This window comes from Equus asinus, chromosome 20 (assembly GCF_041296235.1).
Source record: "Equus asinus isolate D_3611 breed Donkey chromosome 20, EquAss-T2T_v2, whole genome shotgun sequence".
Lineage (NCBI taxonomy): Eukaryota > Metazoa > Chordata > Mammalia > Perissodactyla > Equidae > Equus > Equus asinus.
The window spans coordinates 85,015,446-85,042,869 of record NC_091809.1 but is presented as its reverse complement, the minus strand read 5'-3'; the positions used below and the strand labels follow the sequence as shown (position 1 = coordinate 85,042,869).

General features: G+C 39.3%; 1 protein-coding gene across 5 annotated transcripts in view; it reads right to left on the bottom strand.

Annotated features, from left to right (window-relative positions):
• FCHSD2 (FCH and double SH3 domains 2) overlaps positions 1–27,424 on the bottom strand; it is a 276,252-nt gene that overhangs the window by 8,634 nt on the left and 240,194 nt on the right. For all 5 annotated transcript variants that reach the window (XM_014842037.3, XM_014842036.3, XM_070490775.1 and 2 more), the window contains 7 exons: positions 21,705–21,866; positions 8,027–8,161; positions 2,198–2,281; positions 1,900–2,077; positions 1,377–1,597; positions 262–391; positions 38–120 (listed from right to left, as the gene is read on the bottom strand). In XM_014842037.3, the coding sequence (XP_014697523.2) occupies positions 38–120; positions 262–391; positions 1,377–1,597; positions 1,900–2,077; positions 2,198–2,281; positions 8,027–8,161; positions 21,705–21,866 (993 nt within the window). The remainder of the gene's footprint in view (positions 1–37; positions 121–261; positions 392–1,376; positions 1,598–1,899; positions 2,078–2,197; positions 2,282–8,026; positions 8,162–21,704; positions 21,867–27,424) is intronic.

Below are 27,424 nucleotides of genomic sequence, written 5' to 3'. Positions count from 1 at the left end.
CTAAGCATTCTATAAGCCTGCCAGATAGGAGACTTACAGGTCGCAGTTTGCCATATGAGGTCTCCGGAGTATGCCTTGGTGCCTGTGAGAATCCTGGCGATTCAGCATGGAAGCTGTTTTCTAAGGGAGGGAATGAAAGAAGCTCATTTTATCTGTGTAGCCAAGCAATAAAAATGCTCATGCAGATCTGTCTGCCCTTCAGGTGAACACGTGGATTTCTGAACGAAAATGTATTCAGACCCGTGCCCAGGAAAGCCTCACCGTTGGCGGAAGGAGAGCGCGGGAAGTACTGGGAGCTCCTCTTATCTGGGCTGGGGTATGGGCTGCCGGGAGGCTGGTCGTACAGCGGCAGTGGCGGCAGGGAGCCCGGTGGCTTGGAGGAAGGAGAGATCTGCAGGGGAGAGAGGGGGCAGCGCTCGCCTCAGGAAGGAGACTAGGCGGCTTCTCTGACGACTCCTGACAAATCACTTTTCTTTGGAGCTAAGTTATGACTATTAACTTTTTTGTCAGCCTCATTAGAAGCAAATGAGCCTAGAATATCCACCCCAAACTCCAATTTTCTGCTGCATTTAACTTCTTCCTCTCACGGATCTCTGCATTATACTCTGATTTTAGTTTATCTTAAACAGTTATCAAGTCAAACTATTCTCTAGAGTTCCACTGAAAACATACCAAATCAGACAATTCAGTGAAGGAAAAAAAAAGGGGACAAGTTGTATTTTTTTCTGAAGATAAAACATTGGCTTAGTTTCTGATTTCCCTAGGTTTTGTAAATGTCACACTCGCTACGTGGTCACAGTACCACACAACCAAGATGGGTAGACCCATTCCTTATGGTCCTGACCTGCCAGGCCTGCTGTGACAGATCCGAATTAGGAGTCTCCTGTGAAGGAAAGTATGGCTGAGGAGCTAAGCCTGGGGCCACCTGCGTGTCATGGGGCTCTCGCAGGCCTGTGACTTCTCTGAAATGGACTGACGGGACGGGGGCTGGGCACGGGGGCTCTGACAGTGAGGGACAGAAAGAGCAAGCCAATATTTTTACTACATAAACTAACCACAGAGACAATACACTCCCTCTCCGGTTTCTTTCTTTCTCTCCACCAAACCATTCTTTCGTATGTCACATACACTGTAGCATTTTGGTAAACAATTCAGAGAACAGAATGTGGGGGAACTGAGGTGTAATATGGCCGTTACACAAGAGCCTGAGTGATGGTCTCTGCTTTTCCAAATTCAGTGTTGCAGAAACCTGGCAACTGAGGATTGGAGTGTGAGGGGGAGGCTGAGACGACAGCCCACTTTTGCGTGGGTCAACAGACTCCTTGGGAGTCACTTTCTTTAAACATCTTTTAATTTGACTCTCTCCCGTCATGTACCTGAATCTCTTTCATCCATGGAGTGTCACCATTTTCTGAGGCTGAAAGTTCTTCCACGAGCACCGATGGGAACACTCCAATCAGTCCATTGAACTCCCCTTCCCAGAAGCCATCATCATCCTGGTTTTCTTTGTTCAAGATTCGGATGATTGCTCCCTCAGGAAAAGATAATTCATCATCTGTCTGGCCCTCGTAGTCATAAAGTGCTTTCACGAAACAGACTAGGTAGCAAGAGAGAGAAATACAGTAGGAACATTAACAGCCAGGGTACTTTTGCAACCACCCCTATGCTCAGGTGACAACTAAAAGAACATCATACAGAATAAGAGGAAAGCTGTAATTTCATTACTCACTGAAGATGACCTTCAGGCTTCTACAGTACAAAACAGATGTGACTAAACAAAGGAAAATGCTACAGAATAGGAATAAACTTGTGCCTTTTAACCTACTGAAGGCTGACTCCAGGGTAATACAATCTAGGCCAATTGTGATCAAATAAAGAGTGCCTTGTTTCAGTCTTTACCACTGGCATCTCCGTTGAGGCTGCCTGAAACGAGTTCGGCCTCCGTGGAATTGCTGGATGTGTGTGACCGACTGTCCAAGGCAGCCAAGGACTGCAGCATGCTCAGCAGACTGTTCGAGGTGGGAAACTGGAGGTACTTTTCTGGCACGTAACCCACTTGGCCAGCTTTATTTCGAGCCTGAGTAAAAGACATGTGACAAAACAGGTTTGCACACACAATCTAGACAGGGCATAACAAGAACCAAAACAAACTCCTAAAAATGTCACAAGAGGGGGCGATATGAGCAAAGGAATATACCTTTACCCAGTCTTCCATATCTCCATCTTCAATCACTTCTAACACCTCATGCTCCTCAATGGTCAACTCATCTGGTTGAGAAGCCTGCAATGTAGGATGGTCATGGACAAAATTAAAAAGGTTAGATAAAGAGCAGATGTGCGCTGATCATAACAAAAACTGGGGATCAAAATATTGAAATGATTTTGAAAAACGTACTCAACATAAAAAATTTAAGTGTTGTAAAACTATCAAAATGAGGTGAAGTTTTACTTTAAAAAACTAAACAAAATAAAGCCACAACGAAAACTGGAGAAACGGAATCCTCAAGAGGTAAGCAGGTCCAGTGAACACAGCACTCTGCTGGAAGTACAGGGCCTGGGTTCCAGCTCCAGCTGATGCATCTATAGGTAAGTTATTCAACTTCTTGATGCCTCCATTTCTTCAAAATGACAATCCTGCCATTCTTAGGAGGATGGGGGAGTCAGTGTGGGATGAATAAGCACAGAACCATGATGATTTGGGAAGCAGAGGCGAAGGAGAAATCACTGAATTAGAACTGCCCCAGAGGGCCATCATGGAGGGACATGTTGTGAAAATGCAAAGAACTATGTAGATGGATTGGATGAGAGCTTGAGCAGCGCCTAGAATTGATCTGGAATCATTGTTAAACAGTGGCCAAGAGAAGAAAGTTGTAGGAAAGGAAATGACTGAGATCGGTCAAAGTTTGGATTTATTATGCTCCAACTTAACTGGACACTGGGCTGATCCACTTGGGTGTTTCTGCACAAGCCACTAACTGTGATGGTTTTAGTATTTCTGACAGCAGGAGTCCACTAGGACCAGCGACTCACATACTGCCCTTGAGACTGTGGAATCCTAGAGCAAACTCTCAGAGTTTGCTGTGTCTCAATCCACAGACGGATTGGAGAGAGAGACCCTGTGGCTTTGTTTCCTGAAGAGACCTGCCTGTCACATGTACCAGGGAGAGGCCTGCTGGCATCTTCAGGCTCTCTAGTGAACAGTCTTAAAACCATCCCCCAAGTCCCAAGATCAGTGAAAACTATCATCTAAGACCATGTAAGTTTTTCAAATCTCACAGTCTCAAAGTGTAAAACATCGCCAAGTTACACAAGCAAAAATAAGGCAAGAAAATGGGTCACTTTCCTAAGATTCATTTTCCATTTCGTGTGCATTACAACATTTCATCAAACCCAGATTCTGCACGTTGCCATAGCTGCTTGAGATGGAAAAATAGTACTGAAAATGGCTGATTAATCACAGAAATACTCCAAGACCAGAATTTTAAGTAAATTACCTCTGATCTCAAAATATGAGGAAAAAAAGTGCATTGATTCTTGATACTTTTCCAGTGGAATTTCTTTGCTAATCTGAAACTACACTATGCCTTGAATACACCAGCAAAAGGCACCTATATAACAAAGACGTTTTTCCTAATTCCATGGCAAGACTTAAAAAGTATCAACGCAACCAGACTTCAATGTGTATGAGAGCAAAGCAGGAGGGATAAGAACACATTTAAATATATTGCTGCCCTTGTAAAAAAGTCATGGGGGTCCCCACAAGTTGTCCCACATCGTTATATAAGCAGACACTAGCTGGATCATACCATCCCCAAGCCGTGACCAATTCTTCCACTTGACAAGGTCAAGTCCTTTGTTATGGCAGTCAAGATCCTACAGAGTTTGGCCCCATGGTCTCTTGATGCTTTGGCCCCAGCACACTACGCCAAATTCTCTCAACACACCATGCTCTTCCTTGCCCAGGCTATTCCTTCTTTCCAGCGGGCCTGCTCCCTCTTTCCATCAGGTGAATGGATTTAGATTACTATGGGTTCAAGTCCAGCTTCAGTCTGTTTCCATAGGCAAGTGACCATAAGACCTCTCCGAGCCTCAGTTTTCCTTTTTATTCCTATAAGAATGTAAACTCTGTGAGGGCAGAGATTTTTGTCTGTGTTATTCAGTGCTATATCCTTGAGCCTAGAAAAGAACACAGCACACTACATGGAAGGTGCTCAAATAATATTTGTTGAGTTAATGGTTGGTTGATAATATCTTCCTTATAGGGTGATCAAAGGGATTACAAACATATATATATATATATATATATATATAGGGTACCAGGCACACAGTACTTCATAAATTGTAGCTAACAATATTACTCATGATTTGAAGCATAGATCCTAGGTTTTCCCAGACACCCACAGTGAGCTGGTTGCTTCATCCTCCTCCTGTTCTTATAAGGCTTTGTGCGTCCCTCTAACACTGACCACCATGGCAACTACTTAGTTGCTTGCCCTTGTGGGCTTTCTACTGGAATAACTTACTTAAGGCAGGGAACGTAATTCTTCTCACCCCAAGTAACAACAGTAAGTGGTCAGTAAATGGTCATTAAATACACACAAGGTCTCACAGTGCCTCCTGAAGTCCTAATCTCCAGTGACAGCCTGAACTCCACAGGCAGCCATGCCCTCGATTCCCTCCAACATCTCTCCAAATTTCCTGTTTTATTTTAAAACAATATGCTTTTTTCTGATTATAAAAGTACATGTTCATTGTAGAAAAGCTGGAAAATATGCATAATTGAGATCTTAAGGTACATACAATTAGTATGTATTTTTTTTGACATAACATAGCATTTCTTCTTACATAAAAAACTTTCACTGATGTAATTTTCAATTATCTTGATAATATTACATTCTATGGTTATATTATATATTATGGTTACATTACATGAATGGTTAATTTATTTAAGTATTCCCTTATTGGATTGCCAAGTTTAAGCTATTATAAAGTAGTGCTATGATGAAAGAACACTGTTTCCAAAATGTTTTTCTATATTGTTGGTCATTTCATTAGGACAGATGCTAGAAGGGTCAAGTTATGAGCATTTTTAAGGCTTTTTGAATCGCATCCTAAAATATAGCTTTTCTTTCTTCTCCCCAGATTAATCTGGGCCTTCTTTGCTGGTCTGGACTAGAGGAATCACTACCAGGCCTAGTCAGTCTCCCTCTATTCTAATCTATCCTCCAGACTAGCTATACCACCACCAGGGTCACCTTAAAAGCCTAATCTGACTTTAGGACATCGGTGGCTGCTCCCAGCCAGGACAAAAGCCAAACCTCAGTCTGGTCTACACGGCTCTTTACTGTCTGACAGCAAACACCTTTACTTCCTGCTGCTCTGTTCCCCACACTCGATGCTCATGCGCCACTGACTTCAACATTTCCTGAACACTCCATTATCTCATCGCTCTGTCTCTGGATCTGCTGCTCTCTTGGCTTAGAAGGCTCTTTCCCTTCCCTACCTTCTGTCTCTAGAAAGATCTTATTGACCTAATTTAAGTGGTGCCTCATCTGTAAAGCTTCTCCCAACCCTCACAGGAAGAATTAGCAGTTTTACCTCTACTCTGTTTTCTAGTTAGTCATTGACACATATTCCATTCTTCAGTTTAATATTCATTCCCCTAGACTACCCATTCCTGGAAGGCAGGGACTGCGTCCCAGTCAATCTCATACCCTCAAAACTTACCATATACTGGGCACTCCATAAGTGTTTGTTTAATGATTAATGCATTAAATAGATTTTTATAGGCTGGTTTATACAGGGATAGGCTTGCAAAATGCCAATAAAGGGAATGCTGGATGAATGTGAGCTGTTTATAATCACTCAGACATGTAGGGCCCTCTCCATTTAAGGACTTTAACTTTTTTTTTTTTTTTTGCTGAGGAGTATTCGCCCTGAATTAATACCTGTTGCCAATCTTCCTTTTCACTTGAGGAAGATTTTCCCTGAGCTAACATCTGTGCCAATCTTCCTCTATTCCGTTTGTGGGTCACTGCCACACCATGGCTGCCAACAAGTGGTGGAGGTCTGAGCCCGGGAACTGAGCCTCAGGTGTTGAAGTGGAGTGCACCGAACTTAGCCACTAGGCCATGGGTCCAGCCCCTAAGGACCTTAAATCTTAATTCTGAAACTTCAAAGTAAATATAATACATAGAAGTGAGATAGGGAAACATTCTCAACCCTAGTTTTATAATACTCTGTAAGATCTTTCCAAGTATCTCAAAGGTAACTTCAAATTTTCAAAAGACTATCAAAAGAGTTTACAGTGAAAAAAAAAATTCCTCCCCTTTTAGAAAACAGGAAGTATTATTAATTTAAATATATAATGAAAGGATGTTAAACTGAAAAAAGTCTGGGAATCACTGACATTGAGGAGTAAATACCGCCAACTTTTGGCTCTCCAGGGATGGTGCTGGGGGAGTGAGGCTGTCCCATGTATGACTGAAGGTCTCTCCAGACCCTTCCTCTGTTGTGGTCCCTTAAGCACTGGGTCTCCACCAGCATGGGAGCCAGAGGAGGATTCATCTCTTCATAGCTTCCTCATATCATTCATTTATTCAGCCCACAATTATTTCCTGAGGACCTTCTATGTGCCAGGTACTGCCCTAGGTGCTGAAGACACACAGACAAGGATTCTGCCTTCATGGACGTTTAGTGTGGAGTCAGACAAAGAAATACAAAAACAAGTAAGATTAAATTTGACTGGTGATAAGTGCTATATAGTAAAAAAAAAAAAAAAAAAAAAGAGGGCAAAAGGGCAGTGGGACAGAGTAGTGACTGACGAGTCAGTCAGGGAGACCTGAGGAGGTGCTATTTGAGTTGAGCCTCAATGAAGAGCAGTGGGCAGCTAACCAAGATTTAGGAAAAGACAGTTCTAGGTGGAGGGAGCAGCAAGTGCAAAGCTGTCAAGTCAGGAAAAAGCCTGGTGCTTCTGAGACTGAAAGGCAGCCAGATGGGCTACTGTGTAGACAGTGGGTGGCGGAATGGTCTGACATGAAGCTAGGGAGACTGGCAGGGGCCAGATCAATCTGCACATTATAGACTCTAGCAAATGTTTTTCCCTGTGCGATGGAAAGCTTATGAAGGGTTTTAGGCAGGGCAATAAAATTATCTCCTTTATGTGTTAAAGATAATTCTGGCTGCAGAGTGGAAAATGGACTGTTGGAAGGCAAGTATGAAGAAGGGATACCAATTATAGCCTTTTCCTTTACAGTAGTCAAAGCAATGGCCTAGACCAAGCTGGTGAAAAGCGAGTGGATTCAGAATATGTTTGGAGGTGGACTCAATAGGACTGGCTGATGGACTGGCTGAGTGGACTGAGACAAAGAGAGGAACCAGGGAATTAAAACTCAGTTTACTTCACATGAGTAAAAAGTTATTGTGAAAGCAGGGTAAGGGCGAGAGAGATTAAGAACTATTATACCAAATCAGGTTTGGGAATGCTGCCATCTATTTATCCAGGTCCCTGCTTAACAGGGAAATAAGAGGTGGTTATATTACTATTAGGAAAGGTAAAGTTTAAAAAAACTGCTCTGTAAAACAATTTTCTTGCAATATCAGTTTTAAAGGTCATCCTAATGGAGGATCTTAAGGCAAGCAGGCAACTGATAAGGGTAAAAGTTCTATTTACTGAAAATGTACAGGATGCCAGGCACTGTAAGTGCTTTGCTATAGAAGTGTTATCTCATTTAATCTTCAAACTAGCTCAATAATATTATCCCCATAAGTAAGAAAACTGAGGCTCACAGAGACTAAGGGACTAGTGTGGTCAGATAGCTCCTAAGTGGCAGAGACAGGATTTGAACCCAGACAGTCTGATTCTGACGCTAGAGCCTAGACCCTTCATCATTATGTTACGTTGCCTCTAATACTAACTAACATCGATTTTATGTTAAGCCCAGTCTGAGAGGCTGAGTTGATACAGTTACGTGTATCTTCAGAGTTTCACAATTTAATATGAGCAATATGTTAGAGAAATACAAACCTTGTAGGAATAAACAACTTTGCAGGTGAGTGGATAATTTCTTAAGGTGCCAGAAGGGCTGGAACTGCTGTCATCAAAAACATCCATGTTGTCTTCAAACTCTTCTCCTTCTTCTCTTTCGGTGTCTGCATTCAGCTAGGAAAAATTAGAAGACTTTGACTAGCTTGCTTACTAAGAACATGGTTGAAAGCAGAAAAAACACACTTAAAATCCGATTGTTTCAAAATGTTAATTTACTTATTCAACTGCACTTGCATTTTTCATGTCATGAAAGGACAGAGATATTTTTCTTTTTAAAACCAAGAGTAAAATGTTTTTCTAATATATAAGAAATATTACTATCCTTTCACTTTTCACTGAACACCTCTTACCATTTTAAACTGATCATATTGGGAAACATTAAACAGATTTCTAAATGCTACCAAGGATGTGGAGAAACAGGCTTTCATCTACGGCAGGGAGAAACGTAAATTGATACATCCTTTATAAAAAAAAAACCGCCTACTGAAATTAAAAACTAAACATACCACTTGATCTAGCAATTACACTTTTGTGAATCCAGAATGGAGAAATAAAAGCACCAGGACGTGAGACTATAATTCTAGGATGTTTACTGTAACATTGCTGGTAGTGGCAAAAGCCTGGACACAATCTGTACGTCCATCAACTGAGGAAGTTTGAACAAACTATGATGTGTCTGTACTACAGATAAATAACACCTAATAAAAATGAGTTAGGGAACAGAAAGTCCACAAACAAACTCTCATTATATGGTTAAATGATTTTTGATAAAGGCCCCAAGACCATTCAACAGGGAAAGGACAGTCTTTTCAATAAATGGTACTGGGAAAACTGGATATCTACATATAAAAGCGTGAAGTTAGGCCTTTATCTTACAAAAATTAGCTCAAATGGATTGAAGACCTAAACATAAGAGCTAAAATTATAAAACTCTTAGAAGAAAACATCAGGGAAAAGTTTATGACATTGGATTTGGCAATGATTTCTCGGGTATGACACCAAAAGTATAGGCAATAAAAGAATAGATAAACTGGACTTCATCAAATTAAAAACTTTTGTGCATCAAAGGACAACAGAGTGAAAAGACAATCCACAGAATGGGATAAAATATTTGCAAATCATATATCTGATAAGGGATTAATATTCAGAATATATAAAGAATGCCTAAAACGCAACAATAACAAAAAACCCAATTCAAAAATAGGCAAAATATTTCTCCAGAGAAGATATACAAATGGCCAATAAGCATATGAAATGATGTTCAACATGACTATCAGTAGGGAAATGCAAATCAAAACCACAACGAGATACTCATTAGAATGGCTATTATCAAAAAAACAGGAAATAACGAGTGTTGGTGAGGATGTGGAGAAGATGGAACACTCGTGTGCTGGTGGTAGGAATGTAAAATGGTGCAGTCACTGTGGAAACCGGTACGGCAGTTCCTCAAAAACTTTAACATAGAATTCCCATATGATCCAGTGATTCCAATTCCAGGTATATACCCAGAAGAACTGAAAGATGGGGCAGGAACAGATATTAGTACACCAGTGTTCATAGCAGCGTTATTCACAACAGCCAAATGGTAGGAGCAACCTGAGTGTCTGCTGACAGAGGAATGGATGAACAAAATGTGGTATACACGTACAATAGAGTATTATTCAGCCTTAAAAAGGAAATAAATTCCGACACATGCTACAATATGGGTGAACCTTGAGGACATTAATGTTAAGTGAAATAATCCAGTCACAAAAAGATAAATACCGTGTGATTCAACTTTTATGAGGTCCCTAAGCAGTCACGTTCATGGAGACAGTGCAATGTTGGTTGTCAGGGATTAGGGGTTAAGGATTGGGGAGCGATTGTTCAATGGGTACAGAGTTTTACTTTTGCAAGATGGAAGGAGTTCTGGAGATGGATGGTGGTGATGGTTGCACAACAATGTGAATGGACTTAATGCCACTGAACTGTATAGTTAAAAATGGTTTAAATGGTAGATTTTATGTTACATATATTTTGTCACAAAGAAGAGGACAGTCCTTTTTGAAATGTAGGACAAGGAAAATAATTTTTTTTTTTTAAAAAGATTTTATTTTTTCCTTTTTCTCCCCAAAGCCCCCTGGTACATAGTTGTGTATTCTTCGTTGTGGGTTCTTCTAGTTGTGGCATGTGGGACGCTGCCTCAGCGTGGTGTGATGAGCAGTGCCATGTCCGCGCCCAGGATTCGAACTAACGAAACACTGGGCCGCCTGCAGCGGAGCGCGCGAACTTAACCACTCGGCCACGGGGCCAGCCCCAAGGAAAATAATTTTTTAACCCAATTTCAATGTATATTATTCTCCATAGTTAAAAGGCATATATTAATTAAAATGGTGTTGAGTATTTATATGAGCATAAATATCTGACAGGAGGAGGCAGAAAAAGAAAGATAAAGCCTGGAGAACAGAGGAGATCACTGACTTGCTTTTTACATACCTCTGTACTACCTGAACTATTAAAATAAGCTACGTTTTACTTTTTAAACTAAAAATCCAATAAAGAAGAAACAAAATAGGCTCAGAGATTTCTGTTTCTAGCTATATAAGAGCACTTATTTGGCTACTTCTTTCTATGTTCAAACATACAAAGGCACCAATGTTTACACATTAAGCATACAAGGAACAGACAGTCAGAATTGGGCCTCACAGTAGCACAATTAATTTAAATACCAAATACCTACCGTATGTTGAACACTTTGCTAGGCTCTTAGATACAAAACGCAGGACACTGTGCCTGCTTTGTAGGAGGTCATGTCCAGAGTGGAAACTACCACAATTAAATGCTAAGTGCACAGGGGCCTGTGGATATGGAAGAGGCGACTGGAGAAGGTCAGAGATTTCCCGGGATTCAATGAGTCAAATAGTAGAGGCTGCCTATAGTATTAAGTTCTACCTTTTTTTCCCCCTGCTTTTTTCTCCCCAAATCCCCCCAGTACATAGTTGTATATTTTAGTTGTGGGTCCTTCTAGTTTTGGCATGTGGGATGCGGCCTCAGTGTGGCCTGACAAGAGATGCCATGTCCACGCCCAGGATCCGAACCAGTGAAACCCTGGGCTGCCCAAGTGGAGTGCATGAACTTAACCACTCGGCCACAGGGCTGGCCCCTAAGTTCTACTTTTTAATGAATTAAAATGATTTCCCTTGAGTAATTATCACTAACGTTTTAAAATCGACTCTTCTTTTAACTGCTATTTCCCTAAATAAAATCTAGAGAACTGTGTGTGTGTGGGGTGTTTCAAAAGAACAAATAGCAAATATTTCCTGTCAAATTTATTGCTTCCATTTCAAAGCCCCTGTAATATTCTCATTTATAATTATTATTAAACATTCTCCACAGCTGAGTGGGGTAATGTGTCTCATCTTACAAATAATTCATCCATGTCAGTCAGGTCAATGACAAAATAGACTCAAATCTTGACCTTTCAAATCATCTCAGGCTTATGATTCTATTGTTTTCCAACAGGGCATTGTGTCATATAAAAGGATCACATACTAGAAATTGCCATAAAACTTACTTTAAACATATTCGTATACAGTCATGTGCTGCTTAACGACATTTCGGTCAACGGCAGACCACATATATGGCAGTGGTCCCTTAAGATTAGTGCCATATAGCCTAGATGTATAGTAGGCTATGCCATCTAGGTTTTCTAAGTACACTCTATGATGTTTACACAATGACGAAATCACCTAAGGATGCCTTTCTCAGAAAACAGCCCTGTTAAGCGACGCATGACTGTTTACTTGGAAGACATTGCTTTTATATTCTAGTAAAGGTTATGACATTTAAAAAAACTGTTAGCATTACAAGAAAACAAAACACCCATACATCCATAAAAACTAAAATTAAAGCCAATATGGGTAGAACATGTTTCCAAAAATATATAAGGAATGTTAACATATACTGTACTTTGCCACTAGGAGTCAATCCAAAACGTTTCATCTTGGCAACGCTGGTTGATACTAAACATTCCTTTCTTTCTCCTTTATTTTGAGTTCATTTTTTGATTCTCAAGGAAAGGAATGAAAGGTTGCTGTCACAGCAATAGGGGTCACTGCCATATGCTTTTGCAGTCTTCTAGCAGCTTTCCAAAGTATGTCATCTCAGAATAATTTCTTCCTTTTTCCTCTTTCACCCCCTGTAACTTAATTGTTACAATGTTTTCTTGACCCAGCATTTCTAAAATCACATTCTTCCTCTGTTTCTCAACAACTGCTCTCTGATCCCTTTTACTTCCTGTCACTTGACAGAACTTCAATCAAAACTATTCTTTCTAGCTGTACTAATATTTTTCCTTTTTTAGATGTTATAAAATGCTTACTCTTACTGCCAGGGCAGATAAGAAGAATATTTTTGAGTTGGTTTTAGTAGCTGTCTTCTTGTACTCAGCAAAACAACCTCGAAGGGCTTCACCGACTTTATGGTGCTGTCATGAACTGGAATGCAGTGGGTCCTTGGGTCTGATCGACTTGGGTCTGAACGCTGACTATGCCATGACTTGTTGTGTGACGGTGGGCAAATTTTTAAATTCTCAAATTCAACAACCTCATCTTTATAACCACCTCTTCACAGGGTTATCATAAGGATTAAATGAGGTAATATATTTAAACGCCTAACACATGCTTGATACATTAATAAATCATTACTTTTGTTGTTTTTATGAGGAAAAGAGAATCTAGATAAAGAATCTGGTGATATCCAAAATAGAGGAAGGCGGCTCCTTATAACTGACTAGCAGAACCTCTGAATTCCATCTAGACAGAGATCTGATGACAGTGAACATCATTTCAAATACAACCCAAGTAGTTATAAAAGATGAAGTTGAAAATATCAGCAAAGTGGATTTCTGCTTCCAGGAAGTATGGAGTATCAGGGACCAGACACAAGTTCCTTCCAGAAATAACTAACAAACTGCTCAAAATAGATGAAAGAACAGTTTTTTTCCCCTTCTTTTTCTCCCCAAAACCCCTCAGTACCTAGTTGTATATTTTAGTTGTGGGTCCTTCTAGTTGTGGCATGTAGGACGCCGCCTCAGCATGGCCTGACGAGTGGTGCCATGTCCACGCCCAGGACCCAAATCAGCGAAACCCTGGGCCACCAAAGCGGAGTGCGCAAACTTAACCACTTGGCCATGGGCCGGCCCCGAAAGAAGAGTTTTTAAGACACTGGACATGATGCAATGAAAGACAGTGATCCTTCACTGACGGGAAACAAGCAATTTCTCCAACTTCGTGTTGGAAGAAAGTTTCCAGGCTGAGACAGTTTCCCCTGAGACAAGTTTCCAGGGGAAGAGAACCCAGGCAGAGGACGGTGGTCTCCCTGAATTGAGGATATGGAACTGGGAATTCAGGAAGGCCAAAGTGGCTAGAGTTCAAAGGGCAGGGTATTGCAGCAGAAAGAGATACATAGAGAGAACTCTGGAAATCTGCAGAGGGTCCCCCCAAGTCTCCTGCTGAGTACTGATCAGCACATGTATGTGAAGAACTACCTGAAGCTAGGGACAGAACCACTCAAAGGATGAGAGGGAATGATTCTCAGCACTCACACAGATCTGGGAAGACTTCCTGTTTCCTCTTGACAGAGTGAAAAACCTCATAAGGTAGAGGGCATCAGGTAAGAACTCAGAAATCAGTAAGGATATAGAAGAAATGAACAGCCGCTATGAACCAACTTGACTTAATTGACATTGTTAGAATATAACACCTGACAACAGTACATAAGGAACACTTACCACAAAATAAAGCAAGTCTCAGTAAATTTAAAAGAATTCAAGTATGTTATTTGACCACACTGGAAATAAATTAGAAGTCAAAAATAGAAATATACCTGTAAAATCCCCAAATAGTTGGAAACTCAATAACACTTCTAAACAACACAGGAATCAAAGAAAAAATTAAAAGGCAAATTAGAAAATATTTTGAACTGAATAAAAATGGTAACACAATGTATCAGAATTTGTGCAATGGAGCTAATGCAATATTTAGAGAGAAATATTTAGTACCAAATGCTTATATTGGAAAAGAAGGAAAGTCTTAAACCAACGACTTTGGCTTCTACCTTAAGAAATTAAAAAAGAGAAAATTAAATCCAAATTAATCAGAAGGAAGGAAATAATAAAAACCAGAGCAGTAGTCGATAAAATAGAAAAACAACAGGGGAAAAAAAATCAATGAAATCAGAAGCTTGTTCTTTGTGATGATCCATCAAATTGATAAGCCTCTAATAGAATGATCAGGAAAAAAGAAAGGAGATATAACCAATATCAGGAATGAGAGAGGTGATGTCACTACAGATTTGTGAGGTACTCAAAGGATAATAAAGGCATATTATGAACAACTTCATGTCAATAAAGCTGGCAGCTTAGATGGAATAGACAAATTCGTTGAGAGACACAAATGATCAAAGTCAACTCATGAAGAATAACTTGAATAACCCTATAAACACTAAAGAAATTGAGTTTGTTGTTTAAAAACTCCCACAAAGAAAACTCCAGGCTCAGATAACTGCTCTGGTAAAATTTTTTTTTTTTGAGGAAGATTAGCCCTGAGCTAACATCTGCTGCCAATCCTCCTCTTTTTGCTGAGGAAGGCTGGCCCTGAGCTAACATCTGTGCCCATCTTCCTCTACTTTATATGTGGGATGCCTACCATAGCACGGCTTGACAAGCAGTGTATAGGTGCGCACCCAGGATCCGAACCGGTGAACCCTGGGCTGCCAAAGTGGAACGTGTAAACTTAACCGCTGCACCACTGGGCCAGCGCCTGCTCTGGCGGATTCTACCAAACATTTAAGGAAGAAAAAAGTCTACACAATTCTACACAAGCTTCCAGAAAACTGTGTAGAAAGGGAGGAGATACTTTTCAAATTATTCTGAGAGAAGCAATATACCAAATCCAGACAAAAATATTACAAGAAAATTGTAGATTAGTGTCTGCCATGAACAGAGATACAAAAATGCCTATCAACATTTTAAAAAATCAATTCCAACCAATATATAAAAAGGATGATATATCATGATCCAGGTGGAGTTTTTCAGGAATATGAAGTTAGTTTAACATTTGAAAAATCACCAGTGCAATTCTCCATATTAACAGACTTAAAAAGAAAAATAGGGGCCAGCCCCGTGGCAGAGTGGTTAAGTTTGCGCGCTCCAGTTCGGTGGCCCAGGGTTCTGCTGGTTCAGATCCTGGGCGCGGACATGGCACCGCTCATCAGGCCATGCTGAGGCGGCATCACATATGCCACAACTGGAAGGACCCACAACTAAAAATACACAACTATGTACCGGGGGGCTTTGGGGAGAAAAAAGGAAAAATAAAATCTTTAAAAAAAAGGCCCAACTTCCTTTAAAAAAAAAGAAAAATAATTTGACAAGATCCAACATCCATTCCCATCAGCAATCTAAAGAGAAATAGAGAAAACTTCCTCAGTATGATCAAGGGCACCTACAAAAACCCTACTGTTACCGTGATACTTAATGGTGAAAGACAGGCACCTTTCTGCCTAAGTTTGGGAACAAGGCAAGGGCATCTGCCAGCCCTCACACTTCTATTCAGCATGGTACTGGAGAGTCTAGTTGTTATAGTAAGAGGACAAAAGGAAGCAGAGAAGGAAACAAAAGGCATCTGAATTGGAAAGGAAGAAGTTAAACTGTCCTACATGTAGGTGACATGTCTACATAGAAAATCTACAAAAAAACTAGTACAACTAATAAATGAGTTTAGCAAGGTCGCAGGATGCAAGATCAGTGTACAAAAATCTATTTATTTCTATATATCAGCAATGAACAATTGGAAATCGAAATTAAAAAACCGAATTTACAATAAAAACTGAAAGAGTTAGTCTGACAAAGGATGTGCAAGATCACTAGAATGAAAAGATGTTCAACATTATTAGGGAAACGTAGATTAAAACTACAATGATACAGCATTACATGTGTATTAGAATGTCTAAAACTAAAAAGACTGACCATACAGATAGTGCTGGCAAGGCTGTGGAACAACTGGAATACTAGTGTGCTACTGATGGAAATGTGAAATGGTACAACCACTTTGGGAAATAATTTGGCAGTTTCTTAAACTGGTAAACATACTCTCTATATGAACCAGCCAAAAAGCATGTTCCTAGGAGTTTTACTTGTAATAGTCCAAAACAACCCAAATGCCCATCATCAGGCGAATGGATAAACTGGTACAGCCATTCAATGGACTACTACTCAGTATTTAAAAGAAATGAACTATTGACACATGCAACAACACGGATGATCCTCAAAATAATCATGCTGAGTGAAAGACGAGACAAAAAGAGTACATATTGTATGGTTCTGTTTATGCAAAATTCTAGGAAACGAAAACTAATTTACAGCGACAGAAAGCAGATCAGTGGTTGATTGAGGGGCAGGAACGAGGGATTACAAAGGAGCATGAGGAAATTTTTGGGGGTGATGGATATGTTTCTCATCTTAATTGTGGTGTGAGTTTCACTGGCGTATACATATGTCACAATGAATCAGATCTAAACATGTGCAGTCTATCATATGTCAATTATACCTCAGTAAAGCTGTTAAAAAATATCAATAAAGTTTGGGAATGTTAATGACCACTGGTCACGTAGTACTTACAGATACTACAAGACCATTACAGTCGTGTGCTATCTAACGATGTTTCAGTCAATAACCAACTGCATATACAACAGTGGTCCCATAAGATTAATACCATATAACCTAGGTGTGTGGTAGGCTATATCATCTTGGTTTGTGTAAATACACTCTATGATGTTCGCACAATGATGAAATCACCTAATGATGCATTTCTCAGAAATGTCCCTGTTGTTAAGTGATGCATGACTGTAATTACACTGAAAATATGACATTCAATGAGGATTCAACAGATGCTAAGAAAAAAAGAAGGAAGAAAGGAATGCTCAGCGATTAAAATGAATCATGATAAAAGTTAGAGGAATGAAGGGTCATCCACAGAGTAAGAGAGTTTGCTGAAGAGCAGGGCTTACACATGTGGGTTCAAATCCTAGCTCTCTCCACTTACTAGCTGTGTGACCTTGGGTGAGAGAGTTAATTCTTCCAAGTCCATCTCCTTGTCTGTAAATACATTCAGGATCGTTGTGATCATTAACTGAAATGTATGACTGTGCCTGACGTAGTAGCTGGTACATAATAGATGCTTTATCAATGTGATCTCCTTCCTTTTAGTAGTATTTTAAGCTTACTTGTAGAACTGGAGTAAACTGCTTATCCTGAGGTTCAGATTAAATTTTTGAAAATGTACTATGTATAAGGATCTGTGTCAGGCACTTGTTATTATGGCTATGCAGAAAGTCAAAGGATACCACACAGCTGGAGATACTTCTCTTAGAAGTGAAAATCTCTACATATTTTCAATGCCCAGCTTTGGTCTTGGCCATCAGTGAGACTGGTTCTCTCAATCTGTGGCCACAAACTCAAGAGACATACTCAGCTTGGTATCTCCCAGCACGTACGAGAGGGTCTCACGAGCAATGCAGGCTCAGTCCATGCTTACTGAACTGAATTAAACTCATCTGACTGGGAATCTGAAATGTCAGTTTCATTAAAAGAGTGGCATTTTGAGTATGGGGTTTAGTCCAGTAAAAAGACCACTGCTCATTTGGAAATACCCTAAATATGAAAGTGACTGAAGATTTTTGCAGTTGTGTTCTTTTATTTTCTACAGTTCACGTTTATTTCATTATAAAAATCCACTGTTTCCTTTCTTTGGGATTAACTTAAACCAACAAATAAATTTTCATGTTTCAAAACCAAAGCCCATTTAACGACAAGGACTATTAGACATTCCTGAGGCAGACAGGAACCAAACTACCATTCTGAAGGTTAAAAATATTTACTCTCCTAGCTTTTCAAACACATTATTCAGCAAAGTCTTCATAATGAGTGGAGTCAGAATTTATCGCTATGCAACTCTGCAAAATGCTCGTGCTCTCAGGGAGGTTGCACAACAAAGCAGATGGCAGGATGCCTTTGTATAGTAGTTGGGGGAAGTGGCTGAAGACAAGGAAGTCATGGAAACACTGTCAGCTATAGTTTGAAAATCTTAGGGAAAAAAGAAGAGAAAGAACAAAAATAAACCAATCTCAAACAAAGGACTATAGATTTTTGAGCCGGTAATTCCACTTCTAAAAATCAGTATTATAGAAAAACTCCCAAGTATGGAAAACAGATATGTACACATATGTTTTTCAGAGTATTATTTAGAATATCTGGAGGCAATCTAAATATTGAACCTATAAGGGAATAGTTAAGTGAATTATGGCACAACTTCCTGATGGAATATTATATACACACGAAAAGGATGATTATGAAGAACACCCAGCAATATGGAATGTTAGATGGAAAAATATACAAAATTAACTCTATGAATGATAAATATGTTAAAAAAAGAATAATAGAAAGTGCAAGGAAATACATCAAGTTGCTAACAGTGGTGTTATAAGGATGGAGCTACTGGTCATTTCTATTGTACTTTCTAAATTTTTTGTAATCTAGTTACATAGCTTTTTAATTTTAAAATTAATATAATTTCAAAATTAGGTTGTAAACTGGGTGTGGGTTTTTGAGTAAGAGATGGCAGAAAAATAAGAGAAGGGAGGGATGAGTGACAGAAAGGCTGTCTGGGTCACAGGCAGGAACCCAATCATAGAAAGCTGTGTGTAGGCTCTGGTTAACCATCAACTGGATAACTATATATCAGTAGACTGCTCTCCTTTTCAAGAAATGTTGCTATTTTCTGTGATTGTTTTTATTCCCAATCCTATACTCTGTACCACAGCATAATACAGAAGGCAAAGAATTAACAACCAAGTAAGTATAGCTCCTTTCTTATTTTATAAGGTAAATAGACTAAATATTTTAAAAACATTTATCTTCTATAAGGCACTTTACATTGTTAAAGTCTAACGGTAGTATTAACCATATTTCTAGATGGAAGGGAATTCTAAACTTGATGACTAACGTTTTTGTTGGCATCTATACTGGAAGAAATAATTTGGTCCCAGAATGTGTATTTCTGCTTCATGCTCCTAGCCAGCCAGCTGTCACTGTGAAGAGATACAACTCCTCCTAGATTATTTCAACGCTGCCATTTAAAAGCAGGTTAAATAAATATTGGGACTTCATTAAGCTTTTTGTGCCTACATGTCTCCTTTATTTATATTGTTAGTAGAGCTTCCCCAAAATATATCCCTCAGCCGAAAGTGGGAAAACACAGCCTCCGTAAGACTGACAAGAGGGAAGAGAATGAGACGGGACTGCAAATGCTGCCTTAACAGAGGATGCGACATGTTTCCAGCTGAGCTGACATCTTTGGACAGTTCTCACAAATACCCAGTTTATTCAACCCTTACTACCAGACTGCACGTCTCACTGCCACACACGGTACTGGCCACATCTTCCTTGCTTCCTTCCTTCATACTCAGAAGCCCTTTATCTCCCGTTAAAATTCTTCAAGGACTATCTCAAATGACATTTCCTTCGGGGAGCAAACTTCTTTCCTATTTTTTCTAGCTGATATTGAGCTCTTTTGATAGCATTTCACAAAATCATGAGATTTTGGAGTTGGAGGAGATCTTAGAATTATTTAACCTAACTTTCTCCCTGAAACCCAGAGAGAAGTGACTTTTCCCAAGGTGCGTCGATGCGTCAGGAGCAAACAATTCTGAGTTTGCCACACAGCTGTCCAGTCATGCACTGCCATGTATCACTAAGATCTATAAAGTTGTCTGTTCTACTAGCTGGTAAGCTCTTTGAGGAGAGAGACCAAGTCTTGTTCATCTCTGATTTCCCAGGAAGTAGGTACACAGTCAGGCAATAAGTGCCTGCCCAGCTGATTTAGTTAGAAAAGGTGCCAGTCCAAGGAAAATCATGGGTTTGACTGGTTGTCATCAGAGCTGCTGAAGAAGCCAAAAGCCAAGTTTGTGCCTGGAATTTGCTGTTAACATAAATTCTGTATAACAGAATAACCTGAAGAAGATGGGAATTGTGATTTTTAAAAGATGCAATAGGAAGAGATATTCCATGACACAGAGTAATTCTCTTGTATTGAAGACAGGGCAAGTCTCTTCTATCCCCAAAGTCAAGGGGGTGATGTGTGCTTATTTTCTCCAGTTGAATTACCCATTAACAGTGAAATAAAAATAAACCTTCAATAGACTGTTTTCTTTTTTTGAGGAAGATTAGCCTTGAGCTAACATCTGCTGCCAATCCTCTTCTTTTTGCTGAGGAAGACTGGCCTTGAGCTAACATCTGTGCCCATCTTCCTCCACTTTATATGTGGGATGCCTGCCACAGCATGGCTTGCCAAGTGCTGCCATGTCCACACCCGGGATCCGAACCAGTGAACCCCCGGCTGCCGAAGTGGAACGTGCAAACTTAACCGCTGCACCACCAGGCTGGCCCCCAGATTGTTTTTCCTTAAAGTGCAACCCATACATAATCCTTTCTAAATGTGCAAGTGTATTCCCATTAGGAAATCATAATGCTAGCTGAAAAAATTGACAAAATTTCCAGGAATGTGCTTAAATTTTGGTCCATTTCTCTAGCAAGGATGCCTTTTATCTGCAGGGCACAAGAACTGAAGAGGTACTATGGATATAGTGGGAAGTTGGGAGATTATAGGGTTTTAGCTTTTAGTTTGCCACTATTCTATCTATCCATCCATCCATCCATCCATTACTTCGACAGGTATTTATTAAGTACCTATTATGCACCAGGCACTTTGCTGTGTAGAGCAGTGAACCAGGCAGACATGGAAATGAGATTCCAGAGAGGAAGATAGACAATAAAAAAATAAAAAAACCCAAAGAAGAAAAGTATAGATTCTAATAAATGCCATAGGAAAAAGGATGAGAGAGAGTAATGGGTGGGGAGGTAGCAGCAGGAATTACTCTAGTCTGACCAGCTAGGCATCATATATCTATCTATGTAATATCAGGCAAATCACCGAGCTTTTCTGGTACTCAGATCTCCAACATGAAAAATCAAGGTTGAACTGGATGACATCAGAGTGGAAAGAGCCCTGGACTTGAAGTAAGAAAACTTAAGCTTGAGTTCTGGCTTTGTTTGTAAGACCATACCTGCACTGTCTCTCTGAGGAAAGATACTGTGAGCAGAGTGTGAAAGCCCTTGTGAACTGAACAGACTAAGTCACAGAGTAAGAGTGTTTCTTTCCCTTCTTTAAGATCGTTTACAACTCTCTGGATGTTAATTTTCATTTACACTAGAGAAGACCTCTGAGAACTTCAGAAATATTAAATTATAATTTTTATTCTGCTACTTCCAGACAAGAAGCATATCTACTTCATGAATAGGGATAATGAGTTTGGCAAATCAGCACTGATAAGCCAACTAGTGGTAATACATTCTTCGCTGCACATAAAAAAAAAAGCACTATTTTTTTTCTGTACTAAGTTTAACTCAATTAGTGATAGGCTAAAGAAAGAAAAACCCAATCCAGTAGCAAGATCCATGATTTCTGCTTTTAAATTTTGTCTATCAAGTTTGCCTACATAGTAAGAGAATAGCACCCTTCAGTAAAAGTCAGCCCATCATATCCAAGAAGAGACACCTTACCGAGTGTAAAGTGCCATTATTGGTCACTGCAGGAAGGCGGGCCCACCGCTCATTTTCCAGTTCTTCCATTACTTGGTTCATTGCACTCTTTAGCCACGTGTCCACAGAAACACCAATCTGCTTTAGCAGGTCCAGCCGGGCTTCAGCTTTCAACTTAATTATCTAAGAAAACCAAGAAAATGGTCAGAAATCAAGGCATTTTTTTTCTCAAATTGATTGTTTAAATTATTCCTCATTTTAAAAATTAATTAATTTTTTTAAAGGATTTCTCTTTTCCTTCTTCTCCCCAAAGCCCCCCAGTACATAGATGTATATGTTTTTAGTTGTGGGTCCATTTAGTTGTGCTATGTGGGATGCCGCCTCAGCATGGCTTGATGAGTGGTGCCAGATCTGCGCCCAGGATCGGAACCCGTGAAACCCTGGGCTGCCGAAGCAGAGCGCATGAACTTAACCACTCGGCCACGGGCTGGCCCTCCTCATTTATTAATTAGAACAATCTTGACATTCACTAGCAATTCTTCTTTGGCACAGATGTTAACTTTTCACTTGGAGAGAGAGAAAGTGGGGAGGGGAAGGAACAAAGGAACAGGAATGAGGGCCTGCTGACGAAGGCAAACGGCACACTTACATCTTGACAAGCTTGACAAATATAATTTAAGAAGAGGAAGATATTAATGCGCCATAAAGTCTGCCTTCTTTTCCTCTTAATAAAGCTATGCCTCAGAACATCCTAAAATCTAGTATTTTCAATAGCCTTGTAACCACCTCCTGGACTTTTTCTTCTCCTCTATAATCCATCTTTTACAAGTCTGCAAATGATCTCCTCACTCTCCTGGTTAAAAACTACCGTAACTCCTCACTGCCCAGTGAGTAAAGATTTTAAATTAAATTATGATATAGCTGTCAGAAATAGTAGAGGTTAAGAATAAAAAGCTCCTATTCTCCAAGTTCAAGAAAAGGGAAAGACCGCCTGTTGTTTGGCTCTTGTTCCAAGCCATCAGCAAGTAACCACAGAACCAGTTTAACCGGGTCCCAATCAAACAGTAGCTGCTTTGCTCCAATAGCCACGCCTCTACAAGGCAGCCAATCAGTGACAGCCCCATGCTTCTGCAAGGCAGCCAATCAGTGACAGCCCCATGCTTCTGCAAGGTAGCTAATCAGTGACAGCCATGCTTCTGCAAGGCAGCCAATCAGTGACAGCCCATGTTTCTGCAAGGCAGCCAATCAACCACAGCCTCATTCCAGCAGTCATCAGTAGTCCCGCTTCCACTCCTGCTTCTGACAGTCCACCAATCTCTGTACACCACAGCTAAAAGCGAGCCAATCTTTAAAATATTCCCAGTTTTGAAAATCTGCCAATCCCAGAAATCCACACTTCTCAAAATCCTATATATTAGTTCTGCTTTGTTCAGAGAGGTTGTATTTTCTAAGTACCATTCTCTTTTGTTTAGAAAGTAGTAAATTGAACTTCATTGTTCCACATATTAGAGTGGTGGTCTCTTCCTTCAACATTTGAAGGTTCCAATGAGATAACTTTGAGGACCCTCACTTGACGGGCTTCTCTGGGACTCTTGGACAAATAAGTGTGCTCACTGAGCTCTTCTGGTATGCAATTTGGCTCACTCTCTGGATTCTCTGCTGGGGGAGTTGGTATCAAAAAGGATCTCAGCTCTGACTTGTTTCACTGAGCTCTCACTGCTGAATTTATGATTTTTTAAGCATATAGATTAAAAAAATTGAGAACTCATATTACATAAAATTCACCATTTTAATCATTTTAAAGTATATTTCAGGGTTTTGGGTATCATATAGATCTTCATATAAAGTAATTTGAGTTTCTGGCTTGGAGGTATACCATTTGGTAAACAGTATTGCAAAAGTCTACTTATTTTTCTAAAAATTTCTTTTTTTATAACAACTTTATTGAGATAAAGTTCACATACCATAAAATTCAACCATTTAAAATGTATAATTCAATGGTTGATATTATATTCATTCACAGACATATGCAACTATCACCACTGTCAATTTTAGAACATTTTAACCACCTCCAAAAGAAACCCCATATCGTTTAGCTACTGCTCCCATATCCCTTATTCTCTGAAGCCTCACACAACCACTAATCTACTTTCTCTATCTATAGATTTACCTATTCTGAACATTTAATACAAATAGAATCATACAATATGTGGTCTTCGTGACTGCTTGTTTCACTTAGCACAATGTTTTCAAGGTTCATTTATGTTGTAACATGATCAGTATATCATTCCTCTTTATGGCCAGATAACATTCTACTGTATGGATACACCACATTTCATTTATCCATTTGTCAGCTGATAGACAGACATTTGGGTTGGTTCAATTTTTCAGCTAATATGAATTATGTTGCTGTAACATTAGTGTATAAGTTTTTGTGTAGACACGCATTTTCATTTCTCTTGGGTGTATATCCAGCACTGGAATTGCTGGGTCATAAAATAATGCTATGTTTAACCATTTGGGGAAATGCTCGACTGTTTTCCAAAGCAGTTGTCCCATTTGACAATCCCACTGGCAGAGTATGAGGGTTACCATATCTTCACATCCTAGTCAACACTTGTGAATGTCTTTTTGATTCTAGCCAACCTAGTGGGTGTTAAGTGGTATCTCACTGTGGTTTTGATTTGTATTTCCCTGATGTCTAATGATGACAAGCATCTTTTCACGTGCTTATTCATCATTTGTATATCTTCTTTGGAGAAATGTCTATTCAGATCCTTGGCCCATTTTTAAATTGGGTTGTCTTTTTATTGTTCTTTTTAAGAGTTTTTATATATTCTAGATAAAAGTCCCTTATCAGGTACAAGATTTGCAAATATTTTTTCATATCTTGCTGGTTGTCTTTCACTTTCTTAATAGTGTCTTTTGAAGCACAAGCATTTTTAATTTTGATGAAGTCCAATTTATCTATTTTTTTCTACTGTTGCTTGGGCTTTTGTTGTCATATCTAAGAAATTAATCCAAGGTCACCAAGATTTATCCCTTTGGTTTCTTGTAAGAGTTTTACTTTAGCTGTTACATTTAGGTGTTTTGATCATTTTGAGTTAATTTTTGTATACAGTATGAGGTAGGAGTCCAACTTCATTTTTTGCATGTGGACATCCAGTTATCTCAGCACCATTCTAGAAGGCATTTTAAACTAATACAGGCAATGAAATGTTAAAAAAAAAAAAAGAGTGAGCCAACAAATCCTTTTCTGGAAATCATAAATGTAAGTCATTTAACTGCTGAAACAGAGAAACAAAGAAAAGAGAGGAAGAGAGTTGGAGAGATATTAGCATATTCTATTTTCTCAAAAACAAGTAATCTAGTTTTCATAAGATTTATTTTTGTCAGTACTTTACCAAACAACTGATGAGCACGGTATTTGCAAACTTCAATTTTTAGATTGCAGTTCCAGAATAAATATTGCTATCTTTCCTTTAACATTCCAACTATTTATATTTTAACAACTGCTTAAAAGCAGAATTTTCCAGTGTTTTCAAATGAATTTTGATGATTTGCCAACTGATTAAAATTTTGCACAGCATAGCTCTCTGTAATCTGATGGCATTCCAGATACTACTTGATTATATTAGACTGGCCCTGAGCTAACATCAGTGCCCATCTTCCTCTACTTTATATGTGGGACGCCCACCACAGCTTGGCGTGCCAAGCCCTGCCATGTCTGCACCGGGATCTGAACTGGCGAACCCCAAACCGCCAAAGCGGAATGTGCGCACTTAACCACTGCGCCACCGGGCTGGCCCCATAAAGTCTGTTTTATAGATGAGAAAAATGATTTAACCAAAGTCCTATCAATTGTGGTAAATTGCTATCCCCAATGAATCATGCCTCCTGGTGTCCATGTAGTCCTCTCTCACATTGATTCTGGGTTTGCTCATGTGATTTCTTTTGGCCAATGGGACATATGCCAATTTGATGCAAGCAGAGGTTTGATAAGTGGTATAAGGACTTGACTTCTTGGAATGTGCTTCCACCACCCGAGGCAGCCCAGGTTAGCCTATTTGAGGATGAAAGACCATATGGAAAAAAGGCCCAGCCCTCTAGGCAGACCCTCTAGCTGAATGCATCTCCTTGAGTAATCTTGGGCAAAACCTGCAAAAGAAATGCAAAGTCAACACTCAGAATAGTGAGAGTTAATAAATTGTTGTTGTTTTCGCCATCAAGTTGGGTGTTTTTTTTTAAGGCAGTAACAGATTACTGCGTTTGAATAATCTAATCTCCAAATACCTGGGGTTTTCCATGTATCTTTCTGTTAGTGATTTTTAATTTAATTCTGGTGGGTCAGAGAACATGCTCTGCATGTATCAGTTCTTTTAAACTTACTGACATTGGTTTATGGTCCACTATATGGTCATGCTGAATATTCCACATGTTCTTTAAGAGAACATGGACTCTGCTCTTGTGGGGCAGACCGTTCTATAAATACCAATTAGGTAAAGTTGGTTAATAGTGTTGTTTAAGTCTTCTCTATCCTTACTGACTTTCTAGCTCTTTGTTCTATCAATTATTGAAAGAAATGTTGTAACCTCCAACTACCATTGTAGATTTGTCCATTTCTTCTTTCAGTTCAGTCAGCTTTTGCTTCAAGTATTCTGTAGCTCTATTTATTACTTACATACACATCTAGGACTGTTATGTCTCCTTGATAAAGTGACCTTATTTTTTAATCCTTATGAATTATCTCTCAATATTTCAGGTTCTGCAACCTATTTTGTTTGATATTAATATAATCACTCAGTTTTCTAATGATTAATGTTGCTCCCCTGTGGTGAGCAACAGCTGAAATTTCTGCCAAGCTCCCTGAAGTTTCTGCTGCACATGTGTATTCAGGTTTGACCAAGGATTTAGATGATTATTTATCTGCAAATATTAGGGCTCCCTGACATCCATCCTCAAGCCAGTAAAACTGGGGCTCTCCGCTTGAATTACAGTTGTGTGGCCCCTCCCAAAGAGCTGTTTAATGTAAATGTCGCCAAGTATAGTCCCATTCCTTCAAGGATCGATTCCTCTCTAGTTTTATATGCTTTGGGTCATTTTCTAGTTCTATCAAGTAGGTATTTTAAATATTTTTACCTCAGATTAATAACTGTTATCAAAAAGAGGATTAGCCCAATATAAGCTAGCCCCTTATTACCAGAAGCAGAAATCCTTGGTAGAGATAAATTCTACATTCAAGGACAATGGCAAAGCTATCTTAAATTTCACTCACTACTTTACTATTAATCATATTTGTATTGTAATTTTGAAACTGTTCAATACATAGTGCAGGATAAAGCAAATAAAATATGATATTATTAGGAACCAAGGTTTTCAATATAACAGAAAAATGATACAAATATAAAATCAATGAAGGTTAATAAAATCCTTCTAACTTTGGTTTTAATTGGAAATATCAATATGAACTTATGATTAAAAAAAAATTCCTAGCTCTAACAATAAAGAAAGAGCCAAGAAATAAATGACACCCATAACAATAAGCACCTTCTCAGCCCAGAACTTGGTGTCTAGATACTATTCTCTATTAAAAGACATGAGAGTTCCTTGGAGAAATGGCTAATTCTAAGTCTGGGCAGGGAAAAAAACAAGGTGAGCCTATGATAGTTTGTTCTTCTAGACAGTAAGAAAGTGTTCTAAGACTGATGGGAATAATGTCAAAAGGACACGGAAGAAGGACT